Source organism: Podarcis gaigeae (genome assembly GCF_964106915.1).
Source record: "Podarcis gaigeae genome assembly, chromosome: 13".
NCBI lineage: Eukaryota > Metazoa > Chordata > Lepidosauria > Squamata > Lacertidae > Podarcis > Podarcis gaigeae.
The window spans coordinates 41,185,316-41,199,755 of NC_139689.1; the positions used below are offsets into that span (position 1 = coordinate 41,185,316).

The 14,440-nt window shown below is 43.1% G+C and overlaps 1 protein-coding gene across 3 annotated transcripts in view; it reads left to right on the forward strand.

Annotated features, from left to right (window-relative positions):
* MYO1D (myosin ID) overlaps positions 1 to 14,440 on the forward strand; it is a 172,543-nt gene that overhangs the window by 52,152 nt on the left and 105,951 nt on the right. For all 3 annotated transcript variants that reach the window (XR_014557431.1, XR_014557432.1, XM_083709142.1), the window contains exons 12-15: positions 3,945 to 4,015; positions 5,780 to 5,854; positions 6,531 to 6,663; positions 12,725 to 12,891. Coding sequence is in view for 1 of the 3 variants with exons in the window: in XM_083709142.1 (XP_083565268.1) it covers positions 3,945 to 4,015; positions 5,780 to 5,854; positions 6,531 to 6,663; positions 12,725 to 12,891 (446 nt within the window). In the remaining 2 variants the exon portion in view is untranslated. The remainder of the gene's footprint in view (positions 1 to 3,944; positions 4,016 to 5,779; positions 5,855 to 6,530; positions 6,664 to 12,724; positions 12,892 to 14,440) is intronic.

The window sequence follows — 14,440 nt, forward strand, 5'->3', positions numbered from 1 at the left end:
AATTGGATTAGGCTGTGCTACTTGCTGTGGAGATTTCAGGTTGCACCTAGGGCTGATGGGACAAAGCAACAAATAATGGCAAATTCCCTCATTTTTGAAAATACAAAATGCAGCTGCTACCTGGATCTGTCTCCTGCCCTAAATGTAACATGTGGTTGGATGATAGAAAGATGACAAAACAGTGTTAACAGCTTCACCCAATTCTTGCTGGCTTCAAAATCACAGACAATTTAATTTTAAGCCCAGAACAATGGTGATCCCATATTTTGGCAGTGTGCTTAAAGAAAGACAGCTCACTTGAAATGAGCCTGCAATGTGGAAAGAGAGCCTCTCACCATGTAGAGCAAATATTATTCTTAATATGCATGAATGAAAACTATGCTCAAGACAGTTAACACAATAGAACCATATTTATGTATTTGTTATTGAAATTTGTATCCTGCCCTTCCTCTCCGTAGGGTGCCCAATAAAACACTGAATTAGTTTGTACTGTAAAACACAAACTGGAAGTAAAGTAGGAGGGAATATCTGTAGCGGTGGCTTTATGTGTTCTTTACAGAGGGTAGAATTTGCAAGATGTCAGACAGTATGGCTGCAACAGAATCAATCCCATAAAGTATAAGCAAACTATTGAGAGGAGAGGTGGTTTTCACAGATAAAAGGCTAGGTATCTGGGAATTTCAGCCGAAATCGTGTTGCCGCTTAATGTTATATTCAGCACCACTGGTCTCAAGTCTTCATTGCACTGAACCTCTTAATTCTGACACTGCTGAAACTGAATTTCATTTGATACTTGGAGAAGGGGAGCGTGTCCAGAGCTCTCCAAATTCCAAGACAAATCGTCTGTGAAGAGAGACGGCTAGATCAGGAGACATCAGGATCAGCTAGAATCTATGATGAGTGAAACCCCTCCCCCTAACTACTGCCAAAAATTGCCTGCATGCTTTTAGAATACTTTCTGCTACGTTGAGTAATAAGATATTTTACTTTGGGGGCTTCCTTTTCTTTTTACACGAAAGCTCAGGTCTTCATGACTTTATGTGTGTTCCTCAACCCCTATCCACATGCTTCCTGGGGCAATTCACAAACTTGCATCCATAAATGTGTTCTCCAAAACACTCTTATCGCTTCCTTAATATTTCCGGCAGTTTATTATAGTGGAAACCCAGGTTTCTCTGTACCCCGCAAATCAAAACCAATCTGGTACCTTGCTGAAAGCAGCAACAGTGACCACAAATATTGAGGCAAGTGTTTCTGAAGAGGAAAGGACTGTGTGCTTTGGAAACTGTGATCTCGGAACCTCACATGTAATGCTTCAGTACTCCCCGTGAAGCGTATTGGGTTTTGCGTTGGGGCAGATAAGCTCCGAGGGGCTGCTGTGCCCTACATTCTAGTGTCCTACTTTACAGACAGCAGCACACCAGATACGCAGTCAGCTTGGGTTTTTTGTTTTGGTATGGTAAAACCCACGCAGCAGAAGAAAGCATTTTTGCTCTGCACTAAATAGAAATCTGAGTTACATTACAGGCCTCTTCTCTCTCTTGCCTGATAAAAGGTTCGTGCTGGCTGCACAACTTTGTGCTGGGCAGTTTATAATCTGCCTTTCTGGCTTGAGTTTTCCCCTTTCTCTCCTCATCCACTCTGGAGAAGATCAAGCCTGCTTCACCCATTATAATTTCCATAAATGAAGCATTTCCGCATAGAGGGACTAGAGCAGGGTTGGAGAACCTGTTGCTCTCCAGCTTTTGTAGACTGCAGCTCCCACCTTTCCTGACCATTGGTTATGCTTGCTGCAGCTAATAGATGTCCAACCACATCTGGAGGGCCACAAGTGCCCCATCCCTGAAGCAGAGGGTTCTTGTGATGTGTGAGTAAGGTCATGAACACATGTCACCCACATAGAGAGCCAGTGTGGTGTAGTGGTTAAGAGCGGTAGTCTCGGTATCTGGGGAACCGGGTTCGCGTCTCCGCTCCTCCACATGCAGCTGCTGGGCGACCTTGGGCTAGTCACACTTCTCTGAAGTCTCTCAGCCCCACTCACCTCACAGAGTGTTTGTTGTGGAGGAGGAAGGGAAAGGAGAATGTTAGCCGCTTTGAGACTCCTTAAAGGGAGTGAAAGGCGGGATATCAAATCCAAACTCTTCTTCTTCTTCTACCAATCTGGTAGTTGATGCATGATAAAGCCATGCCACAGGTTATGCTAAATGTGCCCTTTTCTGCGTGGAGTTAATCACAGTATTTTTAAGTGGGAAAACAGCAGGCTGGAATATAAGCTCTGAGCCCTTCCTTTCACCTACTACCTTTCTCTTGAGTTCCCCCTCCCTGGGTGAGTTCTCCCCCATTTTCTGCCAGACTAACTTCTGCTCTTGGAGCTTGGCTAGAAAAAAATGCTGCCGGGATGGAGGAGGCCTCAGGAGGAAAGCGACAGACAGGTAGAAGGTCGAGTACCCCACTGCACTTGAACTTGGTCCCACACTGTGCCCCTTTATTGCTGTCCGTTGGCGACCCAGGTCATCATCTGAATGCTCTCAGCTGCCTACATAATGTTGGCGGAATGAACCTTCAAGATCAGTTTGGAAAAATCTCAGCTGCCTGCTACCATGATGAGAATGTGTCTTTTGTAGTGGGGAAGACATTGGGACACACAAGTCGCTGTCGTGAAAGCACCTAGAGGAACGAAAGAGAGAGAACCAATAGTTAGCATGGTTCTGTCAAAACCCAATCGTCAGAGCTTCTCCCCGATGTGAATGATTTACTAGATAAAGCAAAGGGCATTTCAGTAAGACTTTTGATCTTGTAATCGCCGCCGCCACGACGTGGGTTTTCTTTCTGTGTTGGGAAGGCATAATATACGATCCCTTAATATATGGGAAGGGGCACACCTCATTAGATCTCAGGTTCACTCCCCTATATACCATGTTAAAGGACTGCAAGTGCTGTGCTTGGGAGATACCCAGGAGCGCAAATAAACAGTAGTGAGCTAAATGAACCAATGACTCTTAACTTTGTAAATAAAACAGGGGCAAATATCCACATGCTTTATTCTTATCTAAGCAACCTTCCTGCCAACCTAGCAGTTTGAAAGCACATCAGAGTGCAAGTAGATAAATAGGTACCGCTCCAGCGGGAAGGTAAGCGGCATTTCCGTACGCTGCTCTGGTTCGCCAGAAGCGGCTTAGTCATGCTGGCCACATGACCCGGAAGCTGTACACCGGCTCCCTCGGCCAATAAAGCGAGATGAGCGCCGCAACCCCAGAGTCAGCCATGACTGGAACTAATGGTCAGGGGTCCCTTTACCTTTAAGCAAACTCAACCTTTGGAGTGGCCCTTTGGCTTTCCTCACAACTGCAGGACCATTACTGTCACTGACACCACTTGGCATTGACGTGAAATGGAACAGTGTTTGATTTAATGTGTTTTATGTTCATCTTTCTTGCATATCGCTTTGTGTTTTACAACAAGAAAGACTAAATTCTGGCCCTATTTTCACTTGAGCTAAACTACTTGGTTTTGCTTGGCCATGTGAAGATTTCAGTATTCTCTTCACGCTAGCTTCACTTGGTTGCTATATCCTGTGAAAACAGACTTTTTGTAAGTTTCCTATCAATCTGTTCACTTGGTGATGCCCTACAGTTTGCCTGTGTATTTGGTTAGATCATTGCACGAAAGAGGAGTGAACAGATGGCGGTGGAGACCCACGGTTCTTCATTCTCTGCAAGTTTCTGTTGCTATAAAGGAACAGTATCACTGAGTCTAAAAGAAAAGGTTGCCTTGACTTACAGATTGTCTGTCTATAAATAAATACCTTATATAACAATAGAATTCGGAAAGACATTCCATTGCTAAACCTATATGTGAAGCAGTAGTTGATCACACTGAGAAGCAGCTGTGCAATGCAGTCAGATGCTTCAGCAATATTGACTTCTTAACCATTTGTTTTTAAGCTCTGTGCTATGGACAAAAACCTGGAATTTGACAGAGACTTTCGGATTAAACACTACGCTGGAGACGTTATGTAAGTGTGGTTCCTACACTTGCTTTCTTAGTATCTGTTAACACCTCCTCAAAAACACTTTTGCAGCTGCACACTGCTGCTTCTCCACTCATATTGCACTATAGCCCGAGGTAGCCTTTCTCTTCTTTTGCTTTTTGCAAAGTCTAAGGAAATGTTTGTATATGTTTTTGCTTTTCGATAGTTTTTTGGCGCTGCTGCTGTGCTATGCCACTCATAGCTTCCCATGACTGGTCTGTGAGGCGGTCTTGCATTATTCCTCTGCATAGCCACAAAACCCCTATTCAACCTCCCTTATCAAGGGTGTTAAATAAATAAATAAATAAATAAATAAATAAATAAATAAGTTAGTTAGTTAGTTAGTTAGTTAGGCAGGCTATTTAATTTATCTTATTGTACTTGAACACATGTTTTCCTGGGCACCTTGTTAATTTCTTTCAAACACAAAAGCAAAATCTTTCCATAATCCCAGAAGCCATTTGTTTCACTGTTCTCCCTCAAGAATTTGCTTCTTGGCATATTTAATGTGTTGCTGCACCTGTACAATTTTAATGTGGCAACACACACATGAAAGTGTGCAATTTCTGGAGGAAATGTTAATGTAAGGGAAACATGACTAGAAATGTGGGACGAGAGGAGTGACCAGTGGTTGGGTATGATGGGAGTTAATAGCCCAACAATACTCGAAGGACCACTGGGTTAAAGTGTTTCACCGTATAAGCCCAGTAATATTTACAAAAGCCCTGCAAGGTAGGTCAGTGCTATCTCTGTATTGCTGTCTTGAGAGCCCTGTTGCGCTATTTTATAAGATCTACATTTTAAAAATCATAGGCTCGGACGTGGACCGAGGTCAAGATAATGGGTGTGGGTGTGTGGGTATGTGTTTAAGGCTGTCTAGTTAAGTCCACCGCTGAGATGAGATTTGAGCCAGAGTCTTCCCACCTCGCTGTTCCTGCCCTTAGGTGTCTCATTCCAATAACTCTCCACTTCAAAATGGATCTTCTTAAATAATACTATTATGCTGGTGAAGCAAACTTGGTTTTTTCTGATTTCAGATAGGGCAGCAACTACTGTTAAGAAATTGGCACGTATTTTTAAACTAGAAAATACGCACAGCTTTGGTTTGGTTTGGTTCTTATGTGTCTGTTTCAAGAAGTTCTGTTTTGTTATTTGGATTATATAGATAACGTTTGATAAAAAATACGCATGGCTTTAATTGCTAGCTAAATTCGGCCAATCATATAGTGTCCTCCGTGAGAGGAGAAGAACAAAGGTGAGCTTTCACAACTAGTACACCTTCTCTCCAGTAGTCAGTCATCATGTCACTGTGTATGAAGTATATTTTGTTAGCTTCTGATTTAGCCCACTGGAAGTCTACCAGGGAAGAGAGAACCCCTAGTGCTGTTAATTTTCTGCTTGGCAAAACGTGTGGTGCCACAGTACTGATAACCATGTGTTGTTGAGACTGCTGTGACCCGTTCCAGACACTGTAACTCGTGTCTCTGCAGTAGGAGGCAGCAATCTTTCTGAACACCAAGTTACTGGAAACTGCAGGAGGAGAGAGTGCTCTTTTGCACTTGGGTCCTGTTTGTGGGCTTTCCATGGCAATCTGGCTGGCCACTATGAAAACAGGACACTGAAACTACATTGGCTCAGTCCAGCAGGCTCTTATGTACTAAATGTCTCTCCCTTTCAGTGGCCAATTGTTACTTTTGTCACTTGAGGTTCACTGAAATTAATTCTCTCTCTTTCTCTCTCATTTACCAGCTACTCAGTCACAGGATTCATAGATAAAAACAAGGACACTTTATTTCAAGATTTCAAGCGCCTGATGTACAACAGGTAAGGAGCCAAGCTTCAGACATGTAAAACTGGGAAATAAATTCATAACGAATTTTTAAAAAGGTTTAAAAGTACTTTCCCCCCAAAAAACAGAGTCCTTTTCGTTGAGGTTAATTCAGATGGAAATTCCCGTGAGTCAAAAAAAAGGTTATTTATGTATGCCACTACTGTGGCCTGTGTTTTTGTTAGCCCCAAAATGGAAAATGAGCGAGGTCCCAACTAAAGAAGAATGGCAACTTAAACTGATGAAATATGTGCAGCTTGTGGACCTAACAGATAGAATAAGACAGCAAGAAGAACATACGTTTAGAGAAGATTGGAAAATGTTTATTGAATGTATTGGGAAATTGTGTACACTTGAAAGCGTTGGCAGCATTCAGATAAATACAACAGTGTAAATAAGTTTTGATGGATGTAATAATAATGGAATACTAAATGGTTTAGTTTATGTAAAATATGCAGGGATTTATGATATGCAAACTGAACCATGGAAAGAGAAGAAGGGAAGTCATCAACATTTTAAGGTTGCTTAAATGAATATTTCAAATGGTAAAACAGAAAATTTAATAAAAGTTACACAAAGAAAGGAGTCAAGCTTCAGCTATTCGCATGTCTCTTCACTACAGCTGACCAAATATTACTGACCTTTCTACTCTTTTTCCCCCTGGCTTTGTAGCTCCAATCCGGTACTGAGAAAGATGTGGCCAGAAGGCAAGTTGAGCATCACAGAAGTGACCAAGCGACCACTGACCGCTGCTACCCTTTTCAAGAACTCAATGATTGCTTTAGTGGACAACCTGGCGTCAAAGGTAATAATGGGTTTCGGTTTAAGGCAGAGGTGGGGAACCTTAGACTCAGGGCTAAATGGGACCTCCAGGCACTCTCCATAGGACATACCCCCTCACCAGCCCTGTTCTGCAACTTCCTTGAGTGACTTAGCTGAAATTCTTGCATTGTCATCATGCCTGGGTATTGAAACCTCATGACTTTTCGTGTGGCTGGAATGTAGCTTACTGTTCAAAAAAGAGTCACATACTTCTCCTGTGTCCGCTCTTGCCTTTGCCCCAACTCACAATTCACGAGTAGCCTTAGCAAAGTGGCTCTCATGATGGAAAAGGGTCCCAGCACCTGGTCTAATGTCAGTTTTTTCATCTACCCTGTTTCCCCAAAAGTAAGACAATCCCCCCAATATAAGACCTACTTCCAGTTTTGCCTCTCGCTGTAATATAAGGCCTCCCCCGAATATAAGGCCTCCCCGATAATAAGGCCAACCTGGAATATAAGGCCCCCGAAGCTACCGTAAGGCATTGTACAGTATACAGGTAATTAATTTCCCCCCTAACAATAAATGTGTACCGTATTCTTCATGGAAAAAATAAGACATCCCCTGAAAATAAGACCTAGCGCATCTTTGGGAGCAAAAATTAATATAAGACACTGTCTTATTTTGGGGGAAACAGGGTATGTAGGATTTCATTATTAAAAATACTAGGCTTTCAAACAACAGCAGCAGCACAGAATTCCTACAGCACGTTCTATGTTCAGAGGGTTAGATAGTGCTTCTTGCAACCCTCCTGCCAACACTGAAGAAAGTTGATGATTTTTTTTAAAGATGAGAAAGCAGAGGTTGATAGGCTAGCTGACCCAGGACTTGAATTGGGCTCTGATGTTTTCCAGAGGTATAATTTCTAAAGATGGGTGATGGGTGCAAAGCTTACCAGGAAACCACTCTGACCTGGAAGCATGAACCTTTAGTCTAATACGTGGTAGAATTGGTTAACTGGTCAGTCTGGGGTTTGTATATGACTAGTGGCGTGCTATGATTGGTTACAGACTTAGTTGGTATTTTTATGTTCCATTGCTGCGTGAGCAGAATGAGAAAGGGGGCAGATTTCATGAGCTCTCTGATGACATTAGTGGCAGTCAAGTGACTTGCAGACATTCTTTTGCTGTCTTAGCTTTACACCAGTAGGGGAGTCAGGACTTGCCCAGGGGTAATGTAGATAGAATCTGCAACAAGCTGGCCATTCCTTCTGATTGCCCCCTCCCTGTGCTTCTGGAGACGTCCATTTCCTCATTCTTAGGCTGGTTTAGTTACAGCAGCATAGGGTTTACATCGACAATGTTAAAGGTAAAGGGACCCCTGACCATTAGGTCCAGTCATGGCCGACTCTGGGGTTGCGGCGCTCATCTCGCTTTATTGGCCAAGGGAGCCGGCGTACAGCTTCCGGGTCATGTGGCCAGCATGACTAAGCCACTTCTGGCAAACCAGAGCAGTGCACGGAAACGCCATTTACCTTCCCTCTGGAGCGGTACCTATTTTTCTACTTGCACTATGTGCTTTCGAACTGCTGGGTTGGCAGGAGCAGGAACCGAACAACAGGAGCTCACCCTGTCGTGGGGATTCGAACTGCCAACCTTCTGATTAGCAAGCCCTAAGCTCAGTGGTTTAGACCACAGCGCCACCCGCACCCCACACCAACAATGTTACGATGCTGTAAATTTCCTACACGATCATAACCTGGGCTTATGTTGGCATAGAGGACTTAATAGCAATCCAACCCTTGTCTGGTCAGCATAACTTGAGGACAGAATACTACTAGGAGCCAACTTTGTCCCATGCTAGCAAAGATCTTGGCAAAGGGCTCTGTAAGCCACTTGTGCCTTGCACCCCCAGCAAGAATAGCGCCAGAGGGTTCCTCAGAAACAGACAAGCCTCAAAAACAAAGCATGTAAGGAAAAAGCCCTGCTGCTATTCATACAGGGTTGATGCCTGTATCTAAGCTCACATGGGAACAGGTCAGTGCAGCGCCTCTGAGGTTTTTTTTTCAGTTTATTTCTCCATCCTTTTTTTTTTTTTTTTACTGACATGAACCTTCTTTTGCATTATGGGCATTAATCACATGATGGGTAGACAGTGCTCTGTGTGAGGCAAAATTATTGAAGCTTTAAAATCTTAATTTAAAAGGCGAAGCAGTAAAGAGACCCAGGGAGAAGGTACAAACAAAATGCATTAGGAGGTCCCATGGGGATTTCTTCCTGCAGAGTGTGTAGGAAAGGTTCAGTCTTGATCATTCAAAAGTTTTATGTGCAATCTTTTCCTTAATGAAGAAGGACTGCTGAGTTCTTCAGAGCAGCAACGTGGACATTAAAGTCTGACTCTTTGGCAGCCATTAAGAACCTTACAGCTGTCAAGCCAATATGTTAAATAAATGGGTTATAATGGTTGCATTAAATTTTCTTTTATGAGGGAAGCGTAATATTGTGTGCTAAACAGCTGACAAAATGTGCTGTTCAAAAACTGTCCAGTGTTGAATAGCATTAACTTCATTGTTGTCTGTATTTTATTTTTGTAAGATTACATTTGTAATGCACTATATATCTATATCTGTATCTATATCTATATCAGGGGTCTGCAACCTTTAAGACAAAAAGAGCCACTTGGACCCATTTCCGAAGAAGAAAAACAACTGGGAGCCGCAAAACCATTGCGACATTTAAAACAAATATATCTCCAGAGCCGCAATCTGACAGCGGGTGGGAAGGTGACGTCGGGACAGTGCGTGACTAACGCACGCACCGCCCCCATGGGACATCACAGCCAGTACAGCGCCCGTCACAGTGGGGAGTGTCAGGGCGCACAATGCGCCTCCTCCCCTCGCTAGTATCCGCCCCGGAGCCGCGGCAAAGGTGTAAAAGAGCCACATGCGGCTCCGGAGCCGTGGGTTGCAGACCCCTGATCTATATCATCTATATCTCGCTTCTTCAAAAAAACTTGCTGTGGTTGCTAATATGCTGTCAATATACCAAATTAAGAATGTTGGTGCTTACCTGTAAAGACTTAAACAACTTGGGACTAGCTGAATCCTTCAATAGCATAGACCTAACTGGTCACTAAATCTTCAGCCAAGGTACTCCTGGTTGTTTCACAACCAACAGTGATCCATCTGACATCAACCCAGAGGAAGATCTTTTCTGTTGTGACACCCAGCCTATGGAACAACCCTCCAAGATAATGCAAGTGCCTGCCTGCTTGCTAAGAACTTACCAATCATCCTACTTTTATATCATTTTGCATAACAATCTTAAAGCAATTCACAATAAAACATTAAAAGTACAACACAAATGTATTAAGGCCAGTGTATTGAGTTTATCTGGACTTGATTGCTGCTGTATTTGTTGCTTTGTTGTAGTTCTAATGTTTCCAAGCACAATTCAAAGTGTTGGTGCTGACCCTTAAAGCCCTAAACGGCCTCGGTCCTGTATACCCGAAGGAGCGTCTCCACCCCCATCGTTCAGCCCAGACACTGAGATCCAGCGCCGAGGGTATTCTGGAAGTTCCCTCATTGCATGAAGTAAGGTTACAGGGAACCAGACAGAGGGCCTTCTCGGTAGTGGCACCCACCCTGTGGAACACCCTCCCTTCAGATGTGTAGGAAATAAATAGCTATCTTCTCTTTAAAAGACATCTGAAGGCAGCCCTCCTCAGGGAAATTTTTAATATTTAACGCTGTATTGTTTTTAATACTTGATTGGGAGCCGCCCAGAGTGGCTGGGGAAACTCAGCCAGATGGGCAGGATATTAATAATAATAATAATAATAATAATAATAATAATAATAATAATAATAATGTCTTATTATGAACTGCTTTGAGATTTTTATGAAAGGTGAATAAAAAGTAATTTAAATAAAGAGAAAACAGTTTAATAATAATTTAGAAGCCTGCTGATCTTGTTAATGGTCTCCTCTCGGTACCTCTGATTCTGGCCGAATATTTTTGCTTAGATTCTCCATCTGACCTTCAGACTTTCCCCTTTTCCATTCAAATCAGTGGAGCATGTAATACAGTCAAGAGTCTTCGGTCATGGAGCCATTGGCAGAGTTGTCTTATTGTTCAGACCATAGAAGAGTCCTGATTCACAAGCTCTTATGTTGGGTGGGGGGATTACCACCCAGGCCAATTAGTGCTCAGAGACTTATTTAACAATTTGACGGATTACCCTGCAGTTCCTTCCTTAAACTAGAGATTGGGAATGGTGCACAAACCAAATCCCCACCTAAATTGTTGTCAACTACTCCGCGAATATTTGGCCTGTAAATTAGCCTGTTCAATTTTTGGAATAAATGCACTAAATTTTGCTCTGACTCTCCAGGTTCAGGATCTAATGTGTCAGTTATGGCATGCCAATTAACTGCCCGTATAGATCTCAGATTTTTCTAGCACTTAACCTCAGTCCATTTGTCTGTAGGGATTTGCTTCTTGCCCTATATTCCTTTTGGGTAAGGTGGGCAAATATTCTCCTCCTTTCTAAAATGTCGTTTTGTGACTCACTAACAGTAAGAATGACAAGCTATCCCACTCAGTGGATGAAGGAATAAGACTGCATTAGAATGTTAATAACCAAGATAGCAGTAGGTATGTAAAAGCATCCATTTAGGAGCATTTATTAGAAAGGATACACCCCAAAGCCTTCACTCTACCTTTATTTATTGTTATATCAGGATCAAAAGAATATCTGGGCACCATAAAAGCTAAATGTACTTCCCCCCCTTCCCTGTCTTATTAAGGGGTTTGTGTGCTCTCATTTCTTGTCAAGCAGATCTTGTAAGTCAGGAAATAAAAGACAAGAGGTGTTTCCCATGCACCTTTTAAAAAATAATATCTTTGGACTGATTTATGCTCCTGCCATATGTAATGGAGTGTGGCTGATAAATACTAAATCCTTAGAGTTGCCTCTTGAGGCTTTGGGCTTCTTTCAAAAGATCACCAGGGGTCTTTCCTTAATGTTCCTTTCACTGACAGCTGTAGTGAGTGATGGACCATTGTGAGACTTGGTTTTTTTAATCTCTGGGGGCCCCTTTCGTTTGTTTCTTAATCTCTCATTTGCTGGCCGAACCTGCTCCCTTCTCCTTCCTCCTTGTGGTTCCATTTGTTTCCACTGCAAATGAGCTTTGTCAGTGTACTTAATTCCATCACCAGGCATCTAGTTGAAATGCATCTTCTCTTAACCTCGGCCAGCATGAAATGTGTAGCATTTCCTTTGTCAAACACTTGCCATAGCAAACCTCTGAATGCTTTTTTTTTAAATAAATAAAAATTGTTGAAGCAACCCTTAATACAATCATATCCAGGCAGTGCTTGCTTTTTCATTTGGACAGCTTGGCCTTCCCCAAGTTAGCAACCTACAGATGCTGTTGGATTCCAGCACCCATCAGTCCAACTGGCATGGCTAGTGCTCAGGGCTGATGGGAGTTGCAGTCTAAAACACCTGGAGGACATCAGGTTGGGGTAATAATAATACTGTATAATAATAATTTTTTATTTATATCCCACCCATCTGGCTGGGTTTCCCCAGCCACTCTGGGCGGCACCCAACAGAAAATTAAAAGCACAATAAAATTTCAAATGTTAAACATTTCCCTAAACAGATGCCTTCAGATGTCTTCTAAAAGTCTGGTAGTTGTTTTTCTCTTTGACATCTGGTGGAAGGGTGTTCCACAGGGTGGGTGCCACTACCAAGAAGGTCCTCTGCCTGATTCCCTGTAACCTCATTCTCGCAGGGAGGGAACCGCCAGAAGGCCCTCGGAGCTGGACCTCAATGTCCGGGCTGAACGATGGGAGTGGAGACGCTCCTTCAGGTATACTGGGCCGAGGTCGCTTAGGGCTTTAAAGGTCAACACCAACACTTTGAATTGTGGTTAGCCCTAACCATGTTTAGGACCAACATGGAGGAAGAGGAGCATGCAATTCTCTGGCTTGTTTTCTTTGCAACGATTATCCGATTTGGAGTATTACATTTGCACTCCCCTGCCCTTGCGCCTTGGCTCTTAGCACTAAAATTGTTGTGTTCCTCACTGCCTCCCACTAGGAACCATACTATGTCCGCTGCATTAAGCCTAATGACAAAAAGTCGCCACAGCTGTTTGATGAGGAGCGTTGCAGGCATCAGGTGGAATACCTTGGACTCCTGGAAAACGTCAGGGTCCGAAGAGCAGGTTTCGCCTATCGTCAAACATACGAGAAATTCCTTCACAGGTAAGGAAAGATAAAACTGACTAGCCTTCAGATGTTTGGGGACCATCTAGAGGCTTGGCAGAAATGCCTGAAATGTAACGTGTTGAGTGGTACTGGCTTTATATACCCCCTGCTTTATTTTGGAGAATAAACTAACTTGTATAGGGATTTCTTTCAAAAAAAAATTACAAAGTAATAATCATAAATAAATAAGAATAAAAATGGGCACCCCACCCCGAGACCATTCCATTGTAACTATCCAACGTCCCAAAATTTCAAAACCTCTTGCGATGGTTTGACCCCTTTTAACAATACAAATTCTACATATCTCCTCAAAATCATTTCTCCTGCATATTCCCCATCTTACCATGTTAATTTATCATTAATAGCTATATCCCACACCTCTTTATACCATTCTTCCATTTTATATTCTGCTTGCCCCTTCCACTTCCTCGCTATAATAACTTGTGCAGCTGTCAATAAATTTGTGAGCAAGTCCTTCACAGCCTGCAAACCTTCCACCCCCATTGCAAATGGATAATAATGCTACCTCTGGACTTTCAGCCAGCTTTAACCCGGTGATTTCTGTTATCTCCTTAAACACCCTTTGCCAAAAAAATAGCACACATTTACACGTATAGGGATTTCTGTTGGCATTAATGAGAATAGTTTCACCAGGCCAGTTTTATAGACCTTTAATAGAGGCATGGGGAACCTTTGGCCTTCCAGATGTTGCTGAACATCAACTCATCATCCCATGCCATCTGCCATGCTTGCTGGGGCTGGTGGGAGTTATAATTCACCAGTATCTAGAGGGCCATTGGTTCCCCACCTTTAACACCTCTGCTTTAAAATATTTTGCATGTAGTTTTGTGGTCGTAGCTTTGGTTTCTTAGAGAGCAGCTTGGTATCATCCCTGTAGGATAAATTCAATGTCCAGAAGTTGTGCGGTTCTCCCACTACATCTTTTCTCCCAAGAAATATTTTCCCCATCCGCGGTTAGCAAGCAGAGAGCTGGAACCAAGAGCAAGAGTTTGGCTGTCTGAATATATCAGATATTTACGCCATGGGCTCCCTGTGGCAGAGCAGGGGCTCCTCAGCAGATCTAAATGAAAATGGATGCGCATGCATGCTCCCAAGCGCACACTCCGGTGCAAAGCTATACGCCATTTTCGGCAAAGCACCTTTCTGTGTGACTGAATATGTGAGTTGCAGCTTCTTTAATTCCAAAGAGATACCGAGGTCACCTTGGACACCGAATGCTGCTATTTATGCTGGTGATAAGCTGTTAAAGCTTGAGCAAAGAAATTCAGATGGGAGAGCAGGGCTGCCTTGTAGCGTGCCTCTGCTTTAACTTGGGGAGTGGCTGCTGAGACCATATAACACTGGTCCTGAAAGACCTACATTGGCTCCCAATACATTTCCGGGCACAATTCAAAGTATTGGTGCTGACCTTTAAAGCCCTAAATCGTCTCGGCCCAGTATACCTGAAGGAACATCATCCACCCCCATCATTCAGCCCAGATACTGACGTCCACCTCTGAGGGTCTTCTGGCAGTTCCCTCGCTGT